The sequence below is a fragment of the Mobula hypostoma genome, chromosome 7 (assembly GCF_963921235.1).
Source record: "Mobula hypostoma chromosome 7, sMobHyp1.1, whole genome shotgun sequence".
Taxonomy (NCBI): Eukaryota; Metazoa; Chordata; class Chondrichthyes; order Myliobatiformes; family Myliobatidae; genus Mobula; species Mobula hypostoma.
The window spans coordinates 153,065,592-153,091,262 of record NC_086103.1 but is presented as its reverse complement, the minus strand read 5'-3'; the positions used below and the strand labels follow the sequence as shown (position 1 = coordinate 153,091,262).

Here is a 25,671-nt window from a genome sequence, read left to right as displayed (position 1 = left end):
TGGGAAGACAGAGGATTGGGAAGTTTTTAAAAGCCTACAAAAGGAGACTAAGAAGGTCATTAAGAAGGAAAAGATGAACTATGAAAGGAAGCTAGCAAATAATATCAAAGAGGATACTAAAAGCTTTTTCAAGTACATAAAGAGGAAAAGACAGGTGAGAGTAGATATAGGACTGATAGAAAATGATGCTGGAGAAATTGTTATTGGAAATAAGAAGATGGCGGAGGAACTGAACGAATACTTTGCATCAGTCTTGACTGAGGAAGACATCAGCAGTATACCGGACACTCAAGGGTGGCAGGGAAGAGAAGTGTGCACAGTCACAATTATGACAGAGAAAGTACTCAGGAAGCTGAATAGTCTAAGGGTAGATAAATCTCCCGGACCAGATAGAATGCACCCTCGTGTTCTGAAGGAAGTAGCTGTGGAGATTGCGGAGACATTAGCAATGATCTTTCAAAAGTCGATAGATTCTGGCATGGTTCCGGAGGACTGGAAATGTTACTCCGCTATTTAAGAAGGGGGCAAGGAAGCAAAAAGGAAATTATAGACCTGTTAGCTTGACATCGGTGGTTGGGAAGTTGTTGGAGTCGATTGTCAAGGATGAAGTTATGGAGTACCTGGAGGCATATGACAAGATAGGCAGAACTTAGCATGGTTTCCTTGAAGGAAAATCCTGCCTGACAAACCTATTACAATTTTTTGAGGAAATTACAAGTAGGCTAGACAAGGGAGATGCAGTGGATGTTGTATATTTGGACTTTCAGAAGACCTTTGACAAGGTGCCACACATGAGGCTGCTTAACAAGATAAGAGCCCATGGAATTATGGGAAAGTTGCATACGTGGATAGAGCGTTGGCTGATTGGCAGGAAACAGAGAGTGGGAATAAAGGATCCTATTCTGGTTGGCTGCCGGTTACCAGTGGTGTTCCACAGGGGTCTGTGTTGGGGCTGCTTCTTTTTACATTGTACATCAACAATTTGGATTATGGAATAGATGGCTTTATGGCTAAGTGCACTGATGATACAAAGATAGGTGGAGGGGCCGGTAGTGCTGAGGAAACAGTCTGCAGAGAGATTTGGATAGATTGGAAGAATGGGCAAAGAAGTGGCAAATGAAATACAATGTTGGAAAGTGTATGGTTATGCACTTTGGCAGAAGAAATAAACGGGCAGACGATTATTTAAATGGGGAGAGAACTCAAAATTCTGAGATGCAATGGGACTTGGGAGTCCTCGTGCAGGATACCCTTAAGGTTAACCTCCAGGCTGAGTCGGTGGTGAAGAAGGCGAATGCAATGTTGGCATTCATTTCTAGAGGAATAGAGTATAGGAGCAGGGATGTAATGTTGAGGCTCTATAAGGCGCTGGTAAGACCTCACTTGGAGTACTGTGGGCAGTTTTGGTCTCCTTATTTAAGAAAGGATGTGCTGACGTTGGAGAGGGTACAGAGAAGATTCACTAGAATGATTCCGGGAATGAGAGGGTTAACACATGAGGAACCTTTGTCCGCTCTTGGACTGTACTCCTTGGAGTTTAGAAGAGTGAGGGGGGACCTCATAGAAACATTTTGGATGTTGAAAGGCATGGACAGAGTGGATGTGGCAAAGTTGTTTCCCATGATGGGGGAGTCTAGTACGAGAGGGCATGACTTAAGGATTGAAGGGCGCCCATTCAGAACAGAGATGCGAAGAAATGTCTTTTAGCCAGAGGGTGGTGAATCTATGGAATTTGTTGCCACGGGTGGCAGTGGAGGCTAAGTCATTGGGTGTATTTAAGGCAGAGATTGATAGGTATCTGAGTAGCCAGGGCATCAAAGGTTACGGTGAGAAGGCGGGGGAGTGGGACTAAACTGGAGAATGGATCAGCTCATGATAAAATGGTGAAGCAGACTCGATGGGCCAAATGACTGACTTCTGCTCCTTTGTCTTATGGTCTTATATAACAGGCTCTTAAAAGACCCTATTATATCCACCTCTACCACCTTCGCTGGCAATGCATTTCACGCACCCACCATTCTCTGTGTGAAAAGCTTATCTCTGACATCCCCTCTGTACCTACTTCTAAGCACCTTAAAACTATGCCCCCTCGTGTTAGCCATTTCAGCCCTGGGAAAAGGCCTCTGGCTATCCACACAATCAATGCCTCTCATCAACTTATACACCTCTATCAGGTCACCTCTCATCCTCCGTCGATCCAAGCAGAAAAGACCAAGTTCACTCAACCTTCTCTCATATGGCATGCTCTCCATTCCAAGCAACATCCTTGTAAATCTCCTTTTCACTCTCACTATAGTATCCACATCCTTCCTGTAATCAGGTGACCAGAACTGAACACAATACTCCAAGTGGGGTCTAAGGTCTTACGATTTACATTACCTTACGACTCTTGAACTTAATCCTACGACTGATGAAGGCCCACACACCATACACCTTCTTAACGACACTGTCAACCTGCGCAACAGCTTTGAGTATCCTATGGACATGGACCCCAAGATTTTGCTGATCCTCGACACTGCCAAGAGTCTTAACATTAATATTATATTCTGTCTTCAAATTTGACCTACCAAAATGAACCACTTCACACTTATCTGAGTTGAACTCCATCTGCCACTTCTCAGCCCAGTTCTGCAATCTATCAATGTCCACTATAACCTCTGACAACCCACAACACCCCCAACTTTTTTATCATCAGCAAATTTCCCAACCCACCGTTCTACTTCCTCATTCAGGTCATTTATAAAAATCACAAAGAGGAGGGGTCCCAGAACAGATCCCTGTGGAACACCACTGGTCACCATCCTCCATGCAGAATACAAACTATCCACAACCACACTTTGCCTTCTGTCTCCTTGGATCCCATGCCTCATTACTTTTTGAATGAGCCTTGCATGGGCAACCTTATCAAATGTTTACTGAAATCCATATACACTATATCCATTGCTCTACCTTCATCTATGTGTTTTGTTACATCCTCAAAGAATTCAATCAGGTTCATAAGGCATGATCTGTCCTTGACAAAGCAATGCTGACTATCCCTAATCAGATTATGTCTCTCTAAATGCTCATTAAATCCTGCCTCTCAGGGTCTTCTCCAACAACTTGCCCACCACTGAAGTAAGACTCACTGGTCTGTAATTTCCTGGATTCCTGCTGAGTTCCTCCAACATTTTGTGGGGGTTGCTTTGGACTTCCAGAATCTGCAGAATTTCTCATGTTTAAGAAAATTAAGTGTTGTCATTGTGAAAACTTCACACTGTTCTTTCATATATACAGTATGCTTGACATGTGCTTCTTTCATGTGCAAGAGATAATACATGAAAAAAGCATGGCAAATTTGCATTAGTTGGCAGAGAAGTAATTTTTGATTGATGTATAAATTTTCCTGAGTGGAAAAATCATTTTTCCGAAAGTAAATGTAACATAAAAACAGATGTGGCATTAGTACAGTTAATCATTAGAAAACACAATTCTACAAAAAGAAGATGAAGCGACATATGACTAGCTAACAATGTTTCATTGTTATACACATATGCAAAACCATTCGCTGTTACTAATCAACAGTTTAATTCAACCTATTGCCGTGTGCACAAATACAATCAAAAGGAAAAAAGATTTGCAAATATGAAAAATATATTTCCTCATTAAATAAAAAATATTGTGGCAAATCTTGGTTTGCTAAGCATGAATCCACTTAAGGAAAATGTGTTTTCATTGTTGATTCAATAATGAGTACCAAAACTACTACTTTTCTTCTCCCCTCAACCTTCAAGAATTTGCAAGCTATTGATTTACATCGAACCAAGGAAGAAAATGAAGTGAAAATACAAATGAAAATCTTTGCATTTTGGCGACATAGAACATCTATATTCTAGATTAAATAATTGATACATGGAGCTGATACTTTCAGATCTAACTGTCAAAGATCAATGTGGGTTTGTGTTCAAAACAGCTACTTGCACACCTATTCCCAATAATAGTACCAGTCCCTTCAATCCATCTTTAATGACTTCTTACATAAATTTAAATGTCTGATATATTGAGATGACATAGTATTTCTCTTATAATCAGCAATTTTCACATCAGTCAGTTTTTCTAGTTGGGCAATATGCCTGCTTCTTCCATTTTCTTTTGTAATGATCTTTGCTGGCTATAACCCTGACTACGAGGACTGGTTCATCTCTTTCATCAATTATACTGAATGAAAAACTGGAAGCAGACATGATGAGGCACTATTTTTCTCTGGTAGCAAACCCATTTTTCAATGAAACTCCATTTGGGTAGTGGTGGGATAGGGGAGGGGAGGGTGCTGGTATTGTAACCTACTCCATTACTAGTAAAAAAACCATTATGCCAGTCTTGATGAAGGGCCGCTGCGTTCCTCCAGCATTTTGTGCATGGTTTCAGATTCAAACATTTGTAGTCTCACTTGAGTATGCACATTATTCCTGCTACTAGCGGCATGAATATTCTTAAATGATCTTGGCTATGCACATCTTTCTAATTAACTTAATATCGAAATTCGAGAAAAAAATTGTAAGGTATAAGACAGCAAGAATAACATAATTACTATTTTTTTAAAAAGCAACATTCAGTAAGCAGAAAATTACTACCTAATATCACATAAAAGGCTTGGAATAGGTGAAAGACAATGATAAAACCATAATCAAGAGTTTTATTAAAGGGAAATAAGAATTTGACAAGCCTATTTGAAATATTTGATGGCAGAAGGGAGAGATTCAATGGTAGACACATTTGTGTTTTCAAAAATCATTTAATAAGGTGCCACATGAAAGGCTTCTGCTGTTTAATTCTTCAGTCTGAAAGTGGCAACACAGGTAGATAGGGTGGAGAAGAAGGCATGTAGTATGCTTGCCTTCATAGATTAGGGCACAGAATATACAAGTTAGGACAATATTTTGCAACCTTACAAGCACTTGGAGTATTATGTGAAATCCTGGTTGTCCCACTACAAGAAGATGTGATCGGACTGGAAAGATTGAAGAGGAGATTCACTAGGATTACAGAATTTTAATTTGGGGAGTGACTGGACAGGCAAGATTTGCTCCCAGGAGCAAAGGAGGCTGAAGGGTGACATGATAGAGGCATATAAAATTATAGAAAGAATAGATAGGGTAAAGTAGTCAGAGTCTTTATCCCATGCTAAGGTAATCTAAAACAGGCTTAAAACCAGAGGAAGGAGTTTTATAAGGGATTTGAAGGGAATTCTCATTTATATACAGAAGGAGCTTAACATCTGAATCTCACAGGCAGAAGAGACAGCTGAGTCAGATCCCATCATTATGCTTAAGAGGCATTTATTCATGCAGCCAGTGAGTGAGTGGGCCAGTGAAGGAGTGGAGCTTTGAGGCTTTGACTCGAGAGATTCTGGCAGTTTTGGCAGTTGGTCTGAGCAATCAAGTCAATCAAGATTTGAATAGATCAGCAGAAAGCCGTTGATTGGACAATCAGGATTTGAATAGCTCAGACTCAGCAGAAAGCAGCTGACTGGGCAAGCAAGGTCAGATGACCAAGCAGTTTGAAAAACTCAAACAGATAAATAGAGGGGTAGCTCAAGCAGAGCGGCCTGTGGAAAGCAACCAGTGAGTGAGTGGGCCAGTGAAGGAGTGGAGCTTTGAGGCTTTGACTCGAGAGATTCTGGCAGATTTAGCAGTTGGTCTGTGCAATCAAGTCAATCAAGATTTGAATAGAAACATAGAAAATAGGTGCAGGAGTAGGTCATTCAGCCCTTCGAGCCTGCACCGCCATTCAGTATGATTATGGCTGATCATCCAACTCAGAACCCTGTACCAGCCTTCCCTCCATAACCCCTGATCCCTTTAACCACAAGGGCCATATCCAACTCCCTCTTAAATATATCCAATGAACTGGCCTCAACTGTTTCCTGTGGCAGAGAATTCCACAGATTCACCACTCTCTGTGTGAAGAAGTTTTTCCTAATCTCAGTCCTAAAAGGCTTCCCCTTTATCCTCAAACTGTGACCCCTCGTTCTGGACTTCCCCAACATCGGGAACAATCTTCCTGCATCTAGCCTGTCCAATCCCTTTAGGATTTTATACGTTTCAATAAGATCCCCCCTCAATCTTCTAAATTCCAACGAGTGTAAGCGTAGTCGATCCAGTCTTTCTTCATATGAAAGTCCTGCCATCCCAGGAATCAATCTGGTGAACCTTCTTTGTACTCCCTCTATGGCAAGAATGTCTTTTCTCAGATTAGGGGACCAAAACTGCACACAATACTCCAGGTGTGGTCTCACCAAGGCCTTGTACAACTGCAGTAGTACCTCCCTGCTCCTGTACTCGAGTCTTCTTGCTATGAATGCCAGCATAACATTCGCCTTTTTCACCGCCTGATGTACCTGCATGCCCACTTTCAATGACTGGTGTATAATGACCCAGGTTTCGTTGCACCTCCCCTTTTCCTAATTGGCCACCATTCAGATAATAATCTGTTTTCCTGTTTTTGCCACCAAAGTGGATAACCTCACATTTATCCACATTAATTTGCATCTGCCATGAATTTGCCCACTCACCTAACCTATCCAAGTCACCCTGCATCCTCTTAGAATCCTCCTCACAGCTAACACTGCTGCCCAGTTTTGTGCTATCTGCAAACTTGGAGATGCTGCATTTAATTCCCTCATCTAAGTCATTAATATATATTGTAAACAACTGGGGTCCCAGCACTGAACCTTGCGGTACCCCACTAGTCACTGTCTGCCATTCTGAAAAGGTCCCATTTATTCCCACTCTTTGGTTCCTGTCTGCCAACCAATTCTCTATCCACATCAATACCTTACCCCCAATACCACGTGCTTTAAGTTTGCACACTAATCTCCTGTGTGGGACCTTGTCAAAACCCTTTTGAAAATCCAAATATACCACATCCGCTGGTTCTTCCCTATCCAATCTACTAGTTACATCCTCAAAAAATTCTGAGATTCGTCAGACATGACTTTCCTTTCACAAATCCATGCTGACTTTGTCCGATGATTTCACCACTTTCCAAATGTGCTGTTATCACATCTTTGATAACCAACTCTAGCATTTTCCCCACCACCGATGTCAGGCTAACCAGTCTATAATTCCCTGGTTTCTCTCTCCCTCCTTTTTTAAAAAGTGGGGTTATATTAGCCACCCTCCAATCCTCAGGAACTAGTCCAGAATCTAAAGAGTTTTGAAAAATTATCACTAATGCATCCACTATTTCTTGGGCTACTTCCTTAAGCACTCTGAGATGCAGACCATCTGGTCCTGGGGTTTTATCTGCCTTTAATCCCTTCAATTTACCTAACACCACTTCCCTACTAACATGTATTTCCCTCAGTTCCTCCATCTCACTGGACCTTCCGTCCCCTACTATTTCTGGAAGATTATTTATGTCCTCCTTAGTGAAGACAGAACCAAAGTAGTTATTCAATTGGTCCGCCATGTCCTTGCTCCCCATAATCAATTCACCTGTTTCTGTCTGTAGGGGACCTACATTTGTCTTAACCAATCTTTTTCTTTTCACATATCTATAAAAGCTTTTACAGTCAGTTTTTATGTTCCCTGCCAGTTTTCTCTCATAATCTTTTTTCCCTTTCCTAATTAAGCCCTTTGTCCTCCTCTGCTGGACTCTGCATTTCTCCCAGTCCTCAGGTGAGACCCTGTTTCTGGCTAATTTGTATGCTTCTTCTTTGAAATTGATACTATCCCCAATTTCCCTTGTCAGCCACGGGTGCACTACCTTCCCTGATTTATTCTTTTGTCAAACTGGGATGAACAATTGTTGTAGTTCATCCATGCGATCTTTAAATGCTTGCCATTGCATATCCACCGTCAACCCTTTAAGTGTCATTTTCCAGTCTATCTTAGCTAATTCACGTCTCATACCTTCAAAGTTACCATTCTTTAAGTTCAGAACCTTTGTTTCTGAATTAACTGTGTCACTCTCCATCTTAATGAAGAACTCCTCCGTATTATGGTCACTCTCACCTAAGGGGCCTCTCACAACAAGATTGCTAATTAGCCCCTTCCTCATTGCTCAATACCCAGTCTAGAATAGCCTGCTCTCTAGTTGGTTCAAAAAACCATCCCGCATATATTCCAAGAAATCCTCTTCCTCAGCACCCTTACCAATTTGGTTCACCCAATCTATATGTAGATTGAAGTCACCCATTATAACTGCTGTTCCTTTATTGCACGCATTTCTAATTTCCTGTTTAATACCATCCCCAACCTCACTACTACTGTGAGGTGGCCTGTACACAACTCCCACCAGCGTTTTCTGCCCCTTAGTGTTATGCAGCTCTACCCATATCGAATCCACATCCTCCCGGCTAATGTCCTTCCCTTCTATTGCGTTAATCTCCTCTCTAACCAGCAACGCCACCCCATCTCCTTTTCTTTCATGTCTATCCCTCCTGAATATTGAATATCCCTGAATGTTGAGCTCCCATCCTTGTTCACCCTGGAGCCATGTCTCTGTGATCCCAACTATATCATATTCATTAATAACAATCTGCACTTTTAATTCATCCACCTTGTTACAAATGCTCCTTGCATTGACACACAAAGCCTTCAGGCTCGCTTTTACAACACTCTTAGCCATTATACAATTATGTTGAAAAGTGGCCCTTTTTGATTTTTGCCCTGGATTTGCCGGCCTGCAACTTTCACTTTTCACCTTACTACTTTTTGCTTCTACCATCATTTTACACCCCTCTGTCTCTCTGCACTGGTTCCCATCCCCGTGTTGTGAACTAACCTCCTCTGTCCTAGTCTCTTTAATTTGATTCCCACTCCTCAACCATTCTAGTTTAAAGTCACCTCAGTAGCCCTCGCAAATCTCCCTGCCAGGATATCGGTCCCCCTAGGATTCAAGTGTAATCCGTCCTTTTTGTACAGGCCACACCTGCGCCAAAAGCGGTCCCAATGATCCAAAAACTTGAATCCCTGCCCCCTGCTCCAATCCCTCAGCCATGCATTTATCCTCCACCTCACTGCATTCCTACTCTCACTGTCATGTGGCACAGGCAGTAATCCCGAGATTACTACCTTTGTGGTCCTTTTTCTCAACTCCGTTCCTAACTCCCTATATTCTCCTTTCAGGACCTCTTCCCTTTTCCTACCTATGTCATTGTATGTATATATGTATACCTATATGTATCACGACCTCTGGCTCCTCACCCTCCCACTTCAGGATATCTTGGACGCCATCAGAAATATCCCGGACTCTGGCACCAGGGAGGCAAACTACCATCTGGGTCTCTTGACTGCGTCCACAGAATCGCCTATCTGACCCTCTTACTATTGAGTCCCCTATTACAGCTGCCCTCCTCTTCCTTTCCCTACCCTTCTGAGCTACAGGGCTGGACTCTGTGCCGGAGGCACGGCCACTGTCACTTCCCCCAGGTAAGCTGTCCCCCCAACAGTACTCAAACAGGAGTACCTATTGTCAAGGGGCACAGCCACCGGGGTACTCTCTATTACTTGACTGTTCCTCTTCCCCCTCCTAGCCGTGACCCACTTGTCTGCCTCCCGTGGCCCCGGTGTGACCACCTGCCTGTAACTCCTCTCTATCAACTCCTTACTCTCCCTGACCAGACGAAGGTCATCGAGCTGCAGCTCCAGTTCCCTAACGCGGTCCCTTAGGAGCTGCATCTCGGCGCACCTGGCGCAGATGTGCATGTCCGGGAGGCTTGGAGACTCCAGCGCCTGCCACATCCGGCACAGAGAACAAGCTGCCCTCACACTCATACTTCCCCTCTCCTCAAATAACAACAAAAAATGAATACCAAACCTTCCCCGCCTCGCCCGTTTTTGCCTAAGCCCGTTGAGCCGAAGCCCTTAAGCCTTCACTCTGCTCCCGGCTCACTCTGCCGCCCACAAACTACGCTGCCCGCTGTATAAGGCTCTGTTCCTTTTAAATCTTCTGCGCTTCACTGCCCAATGTCACACGCCTGCGCAGTCCCGCCTCTCTAAACACCGCTGGAAAAAAAACCCGAAAAATTCAAAAATGGCTTCCTCCACACTCCCGCTCCAATTCTCAGACTTCCTTCTCCGAATTAAACCCAAAGCAGGATTTCTGTCCTTTTAAATCATCCGTGCTTCACTGCCTGACATCACACGCCTGTGCAGTCCCGCCTCTCTGAACGCCGATGGAAAAAAAAATTAAAAATTCAAAAATGGCTTCCTCCGCACTCCCGCTCCGATTCTCAGACTTCCTTCTCCGATCAGCAGAAAGCCGTTGATTAGAAAATCAAGATTTGAATAACTCAAACTCAGCAGAAAGCAGCTGATTGGGCAATCGAGGTCAGGTGACCAAGCAGTTTGAAAAGCTCAAACAGATAAACAGAGGGGTAGCTCAAGCAGAGTAGCCAGTGAGTGAGTGGGCCAGTTAAGGAGTGGAGCTTTGAGGCTTTGACTTGAGAGGCTTCGATGAGAAGAGGCGGAGGACAAGCTTGCTCACAGTTAGTCTTTACAATGCCTCCTGAGACGGTGCTGTGCCTCTCATGTGAGATGTGGCAGTCTTGGGGGAAACGGTCCTCTCCCGCAGTCACATCTGCCACAAGTGCATACGGCTGGGCGATCTGGAAGACCATGTATGGAATCTGGAGCAGCAGCTGGATGACCTTCGACTCATAAGGGAGAATGAGGCAGTCATAGATGAGAGCCACAGGGAGGTAGTCACACCTAGGCTGTTGGAAGCAGGTCGGTGGGTGACAGTCAGAGGGGGAAAGCGAAGGTGAGCAGACAGGTAGTGCAGAGCACCCCTGTAGCCATTCCCCTGAATAATAAGTTCACTGTCCTGGATACTGTTGGCAGGGACGACCGACCAGGTGTGAGCCATGGTGGCAGGGCCTCCGGCACTGAGTCTGACCCGGTGGTGCAGAAGGGTGGGACAGAGAAGAGGAGAGCTGTCGTCATTGGAGACTCTATAGTCAGGGGAGCAGACAGGAGATTTTGTGGACGTGAGAAGGACACCCGCATGGTTTGTTGCCTCCCGGGTGCCAGGGTCCGGGATGTCCCTGACCGGGTGCACAACATCCTGGTACGAGAGGGAAAGCAGCCAGAAGTCATGATACATGTTACCAACAACATAGGCAGGAAGAGGGATGAGGTCCTGAAGTGTGAGTTTTGGGAACTAGGCAGAAGGCTGAAGAACAGGACCTCAAGGGTGGCATTCTCAGGATTGCTGCCAGTGCTACGTGATAGTGATGGTAAGAATTGGAGGAGATGGCAGTTGAATGCATGGCTGAGGAGTTGGTGCAGGGAACAGGGTTTTAGATTTTCAGATCATTGGGACCTCTTCTGGGGAAGGTGGGACCTGTACAGATTGGATGGGTTGCACCTGAACCCGAGGGGGAGCAATATCCTTGCAGGTAGGTTTGCTAGCATGGTTCGGGAGGGTTTAAACTAATTTGCGAGGGGGATGGGACCCAGAGCGATAGAGCAGTGAAAGAAGAGCATGGAGTAAAGCCAGATCTAACATACAGAGAGGCTTTGAGGAAAGAGAAGCAGAATAAACAGTGTAAAGACAGTAAGGTAGAAGGTCTGAAATGTGTGTACCTCAATGCAAGAAGCATCAGGAACAAAGGTGATGAACTGAGAGCTCGGATACATACATGGAATTATGATGTAGTGGCCATTACAGAGACTTGGCTGGCACCAGGGCAGGAATGGATTCTCAATATTCCTGGATTTCAGTGCTTTAAAAGGGGTAGAGAGGGCGGAAAAAGGGGAAGAGGGGTGGCATTACTGTTCAGGGTTACTATTACAGCTACAGAAAGGGTGGGTAATGTAGCAGGATCCTCTTTTGAGTCAGTATGGGTGGAAGTCAGGAACAGGAAGGGAGCAGTTACTCTATTGGGAGTATTCTATATGCCCCCTGGTAGCAGCAGAGATACAGAGGAGCAGATTGGGAGGCAGATTTTGGAAAGGTGCAAAAATAACAGGGTTGTTATCATAGGTGACTTTAACTTCCCTAATATTGATTGGAACCTGATTAGTTCCAAGGGTTTAGATGGGGCAGGGTTTGTTAAGTGTGTCCAGGATGGATTCCTGTCACAGTATGTGGACAGGCTGACTAGGGGGAATGCCATACTAGATCTAGTAATAGGTAATGAACTGGGTCAGATCACAGATCTCTCAGTGGGTGAGCATCTGGGGAACAGTCACCACCACTCCCTGGCCTTTAGCATTATCATGGAAAAGGATAGAATCAGAGGACACGAAAAATTTTAATTGGGGAAGGGCAAATTATGAGGCTATAAGGCTAGAACTTGCGGGTGTGAATTGGGATGATGTTTTTGCAGCGAAGTGTACTATGGACATGTGATCGATGTTTAGAGATCCCTTGCAGGATGTTAAGGATAAATTTGTCCTGGTGAGGAAGATAAAGAATGGTAGGGTGAAGGAACCATGGGTGACAAGTGAGGTGGAAAATCTAGTCAGGTGGAAGAAGGCAGCATACATGAGGTTTAGGAAGCAAGGATCAGATGGGTCTATTGAGGAATATAGGGAAGCAAGAAAGGAGCTTAAGAAGGGGCTGAGAAGAGCAAGAAGGGGACATGAGAAGGCCTTGGTGAGTAGGGTAAAGGAAAACCCCAAGGCATTCTTCAATTATGTAAAGAACAAAAGAATGACAGGAATGAAGGTAGGACCGATTAGAGATAAAGGTGGGAAGATGTGCCTGGAGGCTGTGGAAGTGAGTGAGGTCCTCAATGAATACTTCTCTTCGGTATTCACCAATGAGAAGGAACTTGATGATGGTGAGGACAATATGAGTGAGGTTGATGTTCTGGAGCATGTTTATATTAAGGGAGAGGAGTTGTTGGAGTTGTTAAAATACATTAGGACGGATATGATTGCTGAGCCTCTGGCTAGGATCTTTATGTACTTGTTGTCCACGGGAATGGTACCGGAAGATTGGAGGGAGGCAAATGTTGTCCCCTTGTTCAAAAAAGGTAAAAAGGTAGTAGGGATAGTCTAGGTAATTATAGACCAGTGAGCCTTACGTCTGTGGTGGGAAAGCTGTTGGAAAAAATTCTTAGAGATAGGATCTATGTGTATTTAGAGAATCATAGTCTGATCAGGGACAGTCAGCATGGCTTTGTGAAGGGCAGATTGTGTCTAACAAGCCTGATAAGAGTTCTTTGAGGAGGTGACCAGGCATATAGATGAGGGTAGTGCAATGGATATGATCTATATGGATTTTACTAATGCATTTGACAAGGTTTCACACGGTAGGCTTATTCAGAAAGTCAGAAGGAATGGGATCCAGGGAAGTTTGACCAGGTGGATTCAGAATTGGCTTGCCTGCAGAAGGCAGAGAGTCGTGGTAGAGGGAGTACATTCAGATTGGAGGGTTGTGACTTGTGGTGTCCCACAAGGATCGGTTCTGGGACCTCTACTTTTCGTGATTTTTATTAACGACCTGGATGTGGGGGCAGAAGGGTAGGTTGGCCAGTTTGCAGACGACACAAAGGTTGGTGGTGTTGTAGATAGTGTAGAGGATTGTTGAAGATTGCAGAGAGACATTGATAGGATGCAGAAGTGGGCTGAGAAGTGGCAGATGGAGTTCAACCCGGAGAAGTGTGAGGTGGTACACTTTGGAAGGACAAACTCCAAGGCAGAGTATAAAGTAAATGGCAAGATACTTGGTAGTGTGGAGGAGCAGAGGGATCTGGGAGTACATGTCCACAGATCCCTGAAAGTTGCCTCACAGGTAGATAGGGTAGTTAAGAAAGCTTATGGGGTGTTAGCTTTCATAAGTCGAGGGATAGAGTTTAAGAGTCGCGATGTAATGATGCAGCTCTATAAAACTCTGGTAGGGCCACACTGTTTATTGGAGTACTGTGTCCAGTTCTGGTCGCCTCACTATAGGAAGGATGTGGAAGCATTGGAAAGGGTACAGAGATTTACCAGGATGCTGCCTGGTTTAGAGAGTATTCACTATGATCAGAGATTAAGGGAGCTAGGGCTTTACTCTTTGGAGAGAAGGAGAATGAGAGGAGACATGATAGAGGTGTACAAGATAATAAGAGGAATAGATAGAGTGGATAGCCAGCACCTCTTCCCCAGGGCACCACTGCTCAATACAAGACTTTAAGGTAAGGGGTGGGAAGTTCAAGGGGGATATTAGATGAAGGTTTTTTACTCAGAGTGGTTGGTGCGTGGAATGCACTGCCTGAGTCAGTGGTGAAGGCAGATACACTCGTGAAGTTTAAGAGACTACTAGACAGGTATATGGAGGAATTTAAGGTGGGGGGTTATATGGGAGGCAGGGTTTGAGGGTCGGCACAATATTGTGGGCCGAAGGGCCTGTAATGTGCTGTACTATTCTATGTTCTATGTTCACTTAAATAGGCATAGAAGGATATAGACCTAGCGAGAGCAAATCTGATACTGGAGATGGGCAAAATGGTCAGCACGGAAATGGTGGGCCAAGGGTCCCATTTTAGTGCTGTACAACTTAGTTTAACATTCTTTATTGACAACATGCTTGAGTCAATGATGGAAGAAGAAACAGATAAATATTTTAGAAAAGTTGAATTTAATCAAACCTTGTCAACATGGTTTCATGAAAATCAAGTCAAGTTTAACAAGTTTACTTCAGTTACTTGATTATATAATATGCAAAACAGATGAAGTGGAACTGTAGATGTTGTGTATTTGGACTTCCGAAAGCCATCTGACATGGTGTCACATTAATAGTTAATGCACAAGTTAAGATTTCATGGTATTGGATGAATTGTTAGCACAGATTGAAAACTGGTTAACATAGAGAAAACAGTTAGAATAATTGAACAACTCAGCAGGCCAGGCAGCATCTATGGAAAAAAGTACAGTTGACATTTCAGGTCAAGACCCTTCACCAGGTCCGGAGAAAAAGTGATGAGTAGATTTAAAAGGTGGGGGGAGGGGAGAGAGAAACACAAGGTGATCGGGGAAACTGGGAGGCGGAGGGATGAAGTAAAGAGCTGGGAAGTTGATTGGTGAAGGAGATACAGGACTGGAGAAGGGGGAGTCTGATAGGGGAGGACAAAAGGCCATAGAAGAAAGAAAAGGGTGGGGAGAGCACCAGAGGGAGATGATGGGCAGGCAAGGAGAAAAGGTGAAAGAGAGAAAAGGGGATGAGGAATGGTGGGGAGGGGGGCCATTACCGGAAGTTCGAGAAATTGATATTCATGCCATCAGGTTGGAGGCTGCCCAGATGGAATATAAGGTGTTGTCCCTCCAACTGATGAACTGGAAGAATGGGCAAAAAAGTGGCAAATGGAATATAGTGTTGGGAAATGTATGATAATGCACCAGAGGTCCAGAGGGACTTAGGAGTCCTCATGCGACTCTCAGGTTAATTTACAGGTTGAATCTGTGGTAAAGAAGGCAAGTGCAATATTGGCATTTATTTCAATGGGAATAGAATACAAAAGCAAGGAGATAATGTTGAGGCTTTATAAGACACTAGTCAGGCCACATTTGGAGCATTGTCAACAGTTTTGGGCCCCATATCTCAAAAAAGATGCATTGTCATTGGAGAGAATCCAGGGGAGGTTCATGGGGATGATCCAGGAGGGGCCTGTACTCACTGGAATTTACAAGAATGTGGGGGGATCTCATTGATCCCTACTGAATGTTGAAAGGGCTAGATAGGGTGGATGTGGAGAGGATGTTTCCTTTGCTGGGGGTATCCAGAACTAGAGGGCACAGGCTCAAAATTGAGGGACATCCTTTTAGAACAGAGATAAGGAAGAATTTTTTTAGCTAGAGTGTAGTGAATCTGTGGAATACTCTGCCACAGACTGTGGTGGAGGCTAATTCCATGGCATATTTAAGGAGGAAGTTGATAGTTTCCTGATCGGTCAGGGCATCAAAGGATATGGCAAGAGGGTAGGTGTATGGGTTTGAGTGGAATCCAAGATCAGCCATGATGGAATGGCAGAGCAGATTCAATGGGCTGAATGGCCTAATTCTGCTCCTATGTCTTGTGGTCTTAACAAACAATTCACAGGAGAAACAAGCAATATTATTGGGAGAAAAGGAATGCAAGGATTCAACCCAACTTCCAACAATTCCTGAGGACATTGGAACTCCGCAACAGGATAAAGATAGGTTGAGTTATTAGGTGAAAAACCTAGCAAAAGGAATTTAATGTAGGAAAGAGTGAGGTCATGCACCTCAGGAAGAGGGATCAACTTGCAGGTTATTATCTCAGGGTACTGCAAATGAGTAAACAGCAGAAGGATCTAGGTGTACTTGTACATGAATCATAAAAAATTAATAGGCAACTGTAAATATGTAGTTAAGCCTTTGAAATCAAATGGGTTGGAATTTAGAAATGGAGAAGGTTTTGTTACAATACACAGGTTGTTGGTAAAGTTATATCTGAATTCCCTTACACAAGAAAGAATATAGTGGCACCAAAGACAATGCAAAATATATTCACCAGGCTAATTCCTTGGATGAGAGGATCTCCCTTTCAAGAGAAGCTAAGCAGGTTGAGTTTATATTCTGTGCAGTTACAAATAACGATGGATGATCTAACTGAAGTATATAAAATTCTCAGGGAGAATGACCAGGTAAACATTTAAGACATTTTGAAGAGTGAGACAATCTTAAAAAAAATACGTAAAGTGTCAAGACAATAAATGGGGCAGTTAAAACTCAGGTAGGCAGAAACTTCTTTTCATAGAGGGTAGAGAATCTCAAGAATTTTTTGCCTTAAGAATTGCCCAGGCTAGCTTTATATTAGTATTATGGTGGAGGTAGATAATTGTTTGAAAGGTTTGGGGATTCAGGGCTCTGGATATCTAGCACAGAAAGGGAGTTGAAGCCTGGGGTATATCAGCCATGATTATATGGAATGTTAGTGAAGGCCAGAGTGACCAAGTAGCCTACTACAGCTCCTATTTTCTTACATTCTTGTACATTTCATTTATGTGAGTTCTTCTAACCTGTAGAATGAGAGTCACTTAATACATCCACAACTAAATTAATGTTTTACATTCACGAGAACCATGAGTTTTGGGGACAAAGCAAGAAAATGTCATTGTGTTGGACCCACTATGATTTAAATGAAGAGTGGATAAAGCTTAAGTCATCATAGAAACTTAATTCTTTTTCTTCAGTTATCATTGAACACATAAACCAGAATCCAGTATAATGTTAAGCAACACACATAAAATGATAGAGGAATTCAGCAGCTCAGGCAGCATCAATGGAAAAGAGTAAACAGTCGACATTTCGGGTGGAGACCATTCTTCATGAAATAATGTTGCTTCCTGGGCTAAGTGAATGTGGGTGAAGTAGATGGGTACTACAAATATAACCAAAATACTTGGAGGAATGTAAATGACCCAAAAGTATGAGAAAGTAAATATCTGTTAATAAAAAATTAATTTACTTAAGGATTAATATGGCGTGGTGGTTTTGTTTATGGACAAATTTACATCAGTTACTTTACATAGTAGCAAGATATGGGATCATGTTCATGTTCCTCCATATTTATTTAGCTTTCATGAAGATGTATACAAATATATTGACCACAACTTGGAAAGAAAGCAAATACTTCCTTCTTCCATGTAATTCTCCATAGTTAGTTTAAAATATCAATTAAAATATCTTCAGACTAACTGCTGTTTTCAAATTGTGCAAGATGGTGTTGACTCCGCATAAGTGAAAGTGATTAAAATAAAAAAAAGAGAAGACGTTTACTTTCTGAAAATGTTTCATGTAAGCTTATTGTAAACACAAAATAATCTGCAGATGCTGGGGTCATGTAAGCTTAGCTTTACACTGCTCTAAATCAAAAATGTTTTTAAATTTCCTTGGTGAAATACGTGTGTTATAAGAACATGCTGGTATTACAATATATGGAATGATTCTCTGAAACATAGACTAAAGGTTGCATTTACAGCCCAACACCAGGAAAAATCCAAGTTGCAGGTTTATGTGTGTACCCAATACATGGCAGTTCATTGTCTCTAATTCCATTTATTTCAAATATAGCAATTTCTGCACCAATGTGGGATCGTGAATCTATACATGAGATTTATTTTCAAGCAATTACTGAGAGCCTTGCTATTGTTTTTATTGGTGTTATTTGGCTTTGTTGCAATACATTAATATAGCAGCATAATTCAGTTTAGCAATATGTGAAATGTTACATTTTCAACTAACTGTACATGTTTATTTAAAAGTAAAAATAATCTTAAAGTCCTGTTTCAAACAAGTTAAAAAAAACACTAAATTAAAGCTTGGCAGATAAGTACAAAGGTCTACAACAAAATGTGTTTTCTAAAGTTTTTTAAAAAAATAATTAAAAGTACCATCATGGGAATTTGGATTTTCATTGACTAGAAATCTGTTTAGTCTGTTCCTAACATAATTACATTTTCCTAAAGACAGATGAGGCAGCAGAAACCTAATATATTTAAAACTAATTGAAAAATTCAGCTGACCAGAAGCACAAGAGTGGGGTCTCTTAAAGGCCGTTCAAAGCTTCAGATTTTGAAGCAAAAATTTTTGATGTTGTCACTCTCAATAGCCTGAATGCTTGACAGACAAACAGATCCTTCTGGCTTTCTGGCAGTTCATTTCATTGGCAGGTGGCAAACAATTAGACACACCAATTTGTGCCTCGTGATGACATTAAACCATGAAACAAAGTTGTATGTGGAGCTCAGTGATTTGTGTGAAAGCATTTCAAAAATAATACACTTTGCAGTGGCAACTCATTTCAGGCTGCCATCTCAAATTAGGTCTTTGAGCTGTGAAGATGACAGGCTTGGGCTATGTGATGCTGCTGTTCAATCTGCCTCTGAAGCCCCTGGAGATCTCTCCTCCTCCTACCAATATCATCTCATCACTCACATTCATAAATACTCTGGTGGATGAATAAATTAAAACAACATTGAGGCTCTTTACCTGTCAAAGGAATGAAACTGCATTGGAAGAATAGGTTGCGCTTCTCTTTTCACTGTAGGATCAGGATACAATACAGGTTCAGGACCGGATTCTGCATCTTCCATGGGTGCTGCAACTAGACTTTTTAAAATCTCCTTCACATTCATTCCTTTTCCTTGGCTTACACTTGATATGGATGAGGGGGGCTTTAGCACTTCAATTTGAGCATCAGCTAAACTTTCGTGGGATCTCTTTACTTCAGAGGACAAGGAAGATAGAAGTTCACTCATTGCATCTGATCTAGTAATTATTTCCAAATCAGAGCCATTCATAAGACCAGCTATTTGCTCCTCTCCAATGCCCGAATCACTATGTGGAATACAGCTATCAATCTGCATATCTTCAATTGGTGTCAGAATTTCTTTATCTTTGCTGTTCTCAGGAAAAGTAACAGGATTCTCTGCAATTGGAAACAAAAATAACTAATCAATAGCAGATTCCAGAGTTGAATAAGGTAGCAGTCAAACCTATGATATTAATTTACAGGAAACTGCTTTTAAATATTAAAGCAACACACATCAAAGTTGCTGGTGAACGAAAAAGTAGATTTACCCGAATTATCAATGTTTGATACTCTGAACACAGCCCAACTTCTGAAGCCCATACAAAATGAAGGGCTAACTTGTAGAAATGTGTTATCCTGAAATGACTTTTTACATGACATTGCAGAACAAAATGCATAAAGAAGTTTTAGTATTACAAATAAGCAAATCTTAACCTGTGGACAGAGTTCCTTTGTTGCACTTCCATACAATTTTAATGCCAATCAGAGATATATAGTTCTTGAATACGCAAGGTAATGAAATCAGTGGATTTGCTTGAATTTGCAAAGCTGGTGGAAAAAGTGTACTTCTCTAAGGAGAAGTGACAGGCATTACTGCTTTATAAATTGTCGAGTGCTAATGTTTAAGATAGGAATAGAATAATTAGGTTAATACTTTGCTGAAATTATTTCACAATTATAGCATCTAAGTAGATTTAACATTAACACATAAAATACAGGGATATTTCACATAAGTAATTACTGGTATTACTAGAAGTCATATTTTAAGATACAACCAGTAAAATGTGTTCTATCCATTTACTAAAGTGCCACTTAAAAACTAAATTATAAAAATTAACAGCCTTTGAAATGGAAGAAACATAGGCAGAAAATTCAAAGCAATTGTAAATAGTAGAGTATTGCAAATTTACTTCAAAGTGAAAATGTTTTAAAAGATTTGAAGAACATTTAACCCATACAAAGAACATGCTAATTTAGCAGCTCTTCAAATTAAAAATATTTAAGTGCCGTTTAACACAGGAAAGATCTGCATGTTATATACAAGATAATGTATTTTTCTTAAACAAAAATAACACAATATTTACATGATTTTTCATCCAAAATTATAATTTATTAAATTGATGGATATTAAATTAACAATTTCTAATCTCAAGCTGGAAATTGCTTAATGATATGACATTAATGTATTAATCACATAAACATAAAAAACTTATAAAATGCTAAATCCATACTTAATCAATAAAAAAGTATTGAACATTATTGAAAATATATTTCTTGCAGCTACTTCTCAATTTCTCTCAGAATGTGAACTTAAATTCTGAGCAATTATTCACATAGGTAAACTAAACATTGTTCTCAATTTCATCAAAAGAGCAGAATCATTTACAGGAATAGAGCCAACAGATACAAAATTTTAAATTGTGTTTTTAAAAAGTTAAATTGCGAACTTTAATTCAATGGAACAGTATACAGTATAAAAGATTGTACAGCATGTCTTTTGTCTAGCTTTGTTATTGTATACTTTTCTATAGGATTTCATGAAAAAGGGAAAAGCCATTTGTTTTGGTTCCATATACACTCAGTGGCCACTTTATTAGGTACACTTATCTATCTGCTCGTTAATGTAAATATCAAATCACCCATCCATATGGCAGCAACTCAATGCAATAAACATGCAGACTTGAGGTTCAGTTGTTGTCCAGACCAAACATCAGAATAGGGAAGAAATGGAATCTAAATGACTTTGACTGTGGAATGATTGTTGCTGCCAGATGGGTGGTTTGAGTATCTCAGAAACTGCTGATCTCCTGGGACTTTCACGCACAACAGTCTCTAGACTTTACAGAGAATGGTGCAAAAAACAACAACAATCAGTGAGCAACAATTCTGTGGGCAAAAACACCTTGTTAAAGAGAAAGGTCAGAGGAGAATAGCCAGACTGGTCCGACAGGAAGGTAACAATAATTCAAATAACCATATATTACAAAATTAGTGTGCAGAAGAACCCCTCTGAATACACAACATATTTACCTTGAAGTAGATGACCATACCAGGTTTACCTCCTGTGGCCAATTTATTAGGTACATGCCATTTGGCACACAATTCTTGCTCAGGTACCTCTTTATTAGCACCCTTTGAAGATTCTTCTGAGTCCAAACCTCACCACAAAATGATTAAATGAAGGATATGACCAAGATTAGGCCAAACACAATCAAGCAGCAATTACTTTTGTCCCCATGGTATAGCATTTTGTGCACCATTCTTGGAGGCACTATACTATATAATTCAAATGGATATTTAGATGAAACAGATTTAAGGCATAGAGAAAATACACACAGAAATATTTATTGCTCTGACCAAATGATGATAGTAAATAAATACTCAGATTGAAAAACGTTCTGAAATACAGATATTAGTATGTTCAATACCATAAATTAGAAGAATCTGATATTTGAAGTAAAGAATCTAATATTTGAATTGGAAAATTATAGCTTATTAAAAAACAAAATTAAGGTTAAAATAAAGTTTTATTTACTGTTAAAATTAAAAATTGAAAATGGAATATTGATACTTTACAAGATTATTACTATGCATGTCTTTTAAAGATTCAGATTTTAACATACAACTCTAAAGCACTTATTTTAAAACATCTGGTAAATTGATTAAAAATCTGATGAGGTCGAACAAAAGCATTAACTAAGCTTGAATTAATGATCTACAGCCATAATAATATATTCTGATGAACAGGACTCTCAAATTATAAAACATCATGTTATCACAGTTTTATACTGAGTGGAAATAGTGAGCAAATTCTGTTCAATTTTTAATAAGTATCACAAATAAACAGAGATAAAAACCACTGATTCTGTTCTTAAAAATAATCCCATACTAACTTTCACTGAAATGATACCTAGTAAGTAACATGCTCATGAAAAATACTAGAAGCTGCTGATATGAAGTTCATCTGAAGTATCACCATATGACCATTTTAATAAGTAATGAGAAACTTCTTTTTTTTCTCTAAACATGGGACAAACTGTCGGCTGCTGGGTGTGTTTGATTGTGAGTGTATTGGAAAGACCACAAAGGGAGATCCTTCTCATTGTCATTCTCTCTACTGCATCTCAAATAGTTACTTAAAGAATTTTTTTTTTGCAAAGGACATTAACATTTTGGTGTGGCGATATTCAATGACTTTGTAGTTGAAAGAGGTTCCTTTTCAAGAGCGAATAGTGGGTGGAGTGCAGAGGTGAGGGTTGCATTTACAGGGTCTTTGTGTGCTGAGAGATTTAGCTTGAGTTTCCCCTGATATAGCCAGACTTTTCTGCATGTCGGGCAGACAGAAATTCAGCTCAGTGTAAAAAAAATTACTCATTGGATGTCTACACACCTCATATACAGCCATATGAAAAAGTGGCCATCAAGAATAAGACATGTGCATGTGTACCTTTTGCAGTAGTATCTTTAAAGACTCATCCTACTTTGAACCTTCTGATAAAGTGTATCATCGCTTAGAATGCATAACCAAATATTTCAAATTAGCAGATACCAAGTTTGGAACATCGCATGACAAGATACATCCAAGCATCGTGTGACCTATGTGAAGTACTTCAGTAAAGGCCACTAAATAATTCCACCATAATTCCACCCAGTCTGCATTATGAGTTCTTAAAAGTAAGAACATGATTGCTTAGTATGAAACAGTAATGACTGTACCAGTATATTGACAGAAAATCGGTAAAATGTTACTACTCTATAAAGATTTATTAAATATAGTACTTGATTAGGTAAAATTAATTTATATAGTATTAGATTCAGAGTCATTATCCAAATTGACTTTGGTAAGAAATAGTATACGATTTTACTATTAACAAAAATGTACAGAAAATGTATAGACATTATCATAAGTAACACAAATACCATAGATGCAAAAGTATACAAAACTTATAACACAGAACAGTACAGTACTGCAACAGCCCCTTCAGCCCACAATGTCAGTGTCGGGCAGAACACTAAATTAAACTACTCCTTTCTGACTGCTTATTCTACCTTGCAAAAAGGATTTAAAAATTATCATGATCAGATACAGACAGAAACATTGGGTCATATTAAGTTTGATTATAACGAAGTATTTTGTTTATCTTGCAAAATAAAAGCAACTACTACATTCTGCTTTTTAAATACTAAAATACTACGTTTTCTTCAACTTCATATAACGTAACTTCATCAATTAAGAGCATATCTTGCTTAAGATGCTTTGTAGAAATAAGATTAACTAAATACTGATACTGTACTGTTAACTTTAAGAGATAAAACTTGAAGGCCACACAACTTGCAGAATGGTTCAAGCAATTATATTTACTTCATATCCACATTTTAAAAAGCAACAAAAATAACCAGGAACCTAGCTTTACTATTTCTGACCCCCTCAGTTATTAAGCTTATTAATTTTGAACAGTTTTCATCAGTTTTCTGTGATACTAGGTCAAATCCCCATGCAAAATCAGGCTGCATGTTATCAGAACCAGAAACCTCTGGCTTTGGTTGCTTCAGCAAGTTGCCAGATGTTTTTTAAAAATAATTTCTATCAAATGAACTAATAAGATCATCACTAAGTTATAGAAAAATATAGACCACATCTGTCAGTGATATCAACTCTTCTGCAATAGCCTTATTTGTTATACCATTCACTAAAGTTTTATATAGCCATGATTTATGAAATGTGATGCAATAATTTACTGTCAGTTAAGATCACTTAATATGGCAAGCAAATTGTACCTGCACCAATGGGCACACATAACAACTATATTACTAAGTATAACTTTGGAATAGGTTAACAATTGAGATTAATGTTTCATTTCTAAATGTAATAGCATACTGAGAAACAAAAGAGAATTATTGGAAAAAAAAACAGAAAAACTACACAGCTATGTATCTGAGACTTCCAACAGATTTTTGCAATCTGGACCAATTGTGTTTCACTTCTACAGCAAAATCCCTTGTTAAATCATATTTAAAGATTATAAATCAAATGTTTTTGATACATAAAATCTCACTTTTTAGAACACATATTTAAAACAAACAAAGCCATGCGAAATGCAAAGTTGTAAACGTCTCTAACAATCCAACTTCATTAAGGAAAGATAAAATCTTTCAATACAAGGCACTAATGAAAATACATAAGGTAAAACACTTGCAATGTCAAACAACGTAGCAAAGTAAACATCAAATTATAATAATAACTGAAAAGTATATTTTACTTAAACCATCCAGTTTCTGCAAAGCAAGTTTCTAAATCATCATATTATAACATGTCCTATTTTCTTATTAAGGAATACAGCTTAGAACAGTTTCCAATTAAATGTTGATGGATCCCAAGAGAGATATTGCTTATGAGTAGTATTTGGGTGGCAGACTTACTGGGAATTCCAACAAGTCACTCAATTGTTCTAGCAGGAAGCTCATTTACTGGACCAGACTTATTAACATATGACCAGTGGGTAGAAAAGAATGGATCAAACCTTACTCGACCAGACCTCCTGTCTGAAAACATGCAATAACCCACATCAAAAGGCTTTTATTGATTTACACAGGCCACTGCATGGCTAGAAATTTAAATTAATCACTAACCCAAGGGCAGGAAAACTAAATTTAGATCATAACCCAGTAGTCCTAAATTAGTGACAGTAAGGATGGGATCTAGTGTACACCATATGTAGATGCTATGTCAGGGAAATAAAAAGCCATTTAAAATTATTGATACAAATGGAAACATCTTCTACTTCTCTTATACAAATACCTTGGAAAAACAAGACATTTTTCAAATATGGAAATATGTATTAAAATATGGCCAAGCCAATGGAAAATGAAACAAACTCAGCCCAAAGTACATATAAATAAAAGAGTTGGTCTGTGTTTATAGTGCAGCATAAAACTGATATAATTCGCTTTATACATAAAAAATTATAGGGAATCTTTAAAGATACAGCTTAGAACATACCGCACAATATTCAGTATGAGAGGAATAAATTGTCAAGCACTATTTCAGAAGCTGTGCTTATGTAATATCAGATGAGGTTAAACATGGAACAACCATAATCAGAAAAGTAAATTCATGGTAATACTTCCAGACATTTTGGAGTGCTAGGACAAGACAAACAGATTAAAGCTGCAGCAAAGGCTGGTGTAATGATTAAATTACTGCATTGATAATCCTCTGTAAAAAAATAATAATCCAGTGATGAGAGTTAAAATTCACCATAACATCCAATGAATTAAAATTTATTAAGTTAAATAAACTGAATTTTAAGTAAAATATAATATCAATAATAGTGATCATGAGACTATGTGATTCTTTTTGACGTAAATTTACTTCAGTAATAACATATAGGAAAGGAAGTTTATCTCATTTAATGG

The 25,671-nt window shown here is 39.9% G+C and overlaps 1 protein-coding gene across 4 annotated transcripts in view; it reads right to left on the bottom strand.

Moving 5' to 3' along the window:
- Positions 1-25,671, bottom strand: part of nbeaa (neurobeachin a) — an 868,656-nt gene that overhangs the window by 479,128 nt on the left and 363,857 nt on the right. For all 4 annotated transcript variants that reach the window (XM_063054331.1, XM_063054330.1, XM_063054328.1 and 1 more), the window contains one exon: positions 18,933-19,371. In XM_063054331.1, the coding sequence (XP_062910401.1) occupies positions 18,933-19,371 (439 nt within the window). The remainder of the gene's footprint in view (positions 1-18,932; positions 19,372-25,671) is intronic.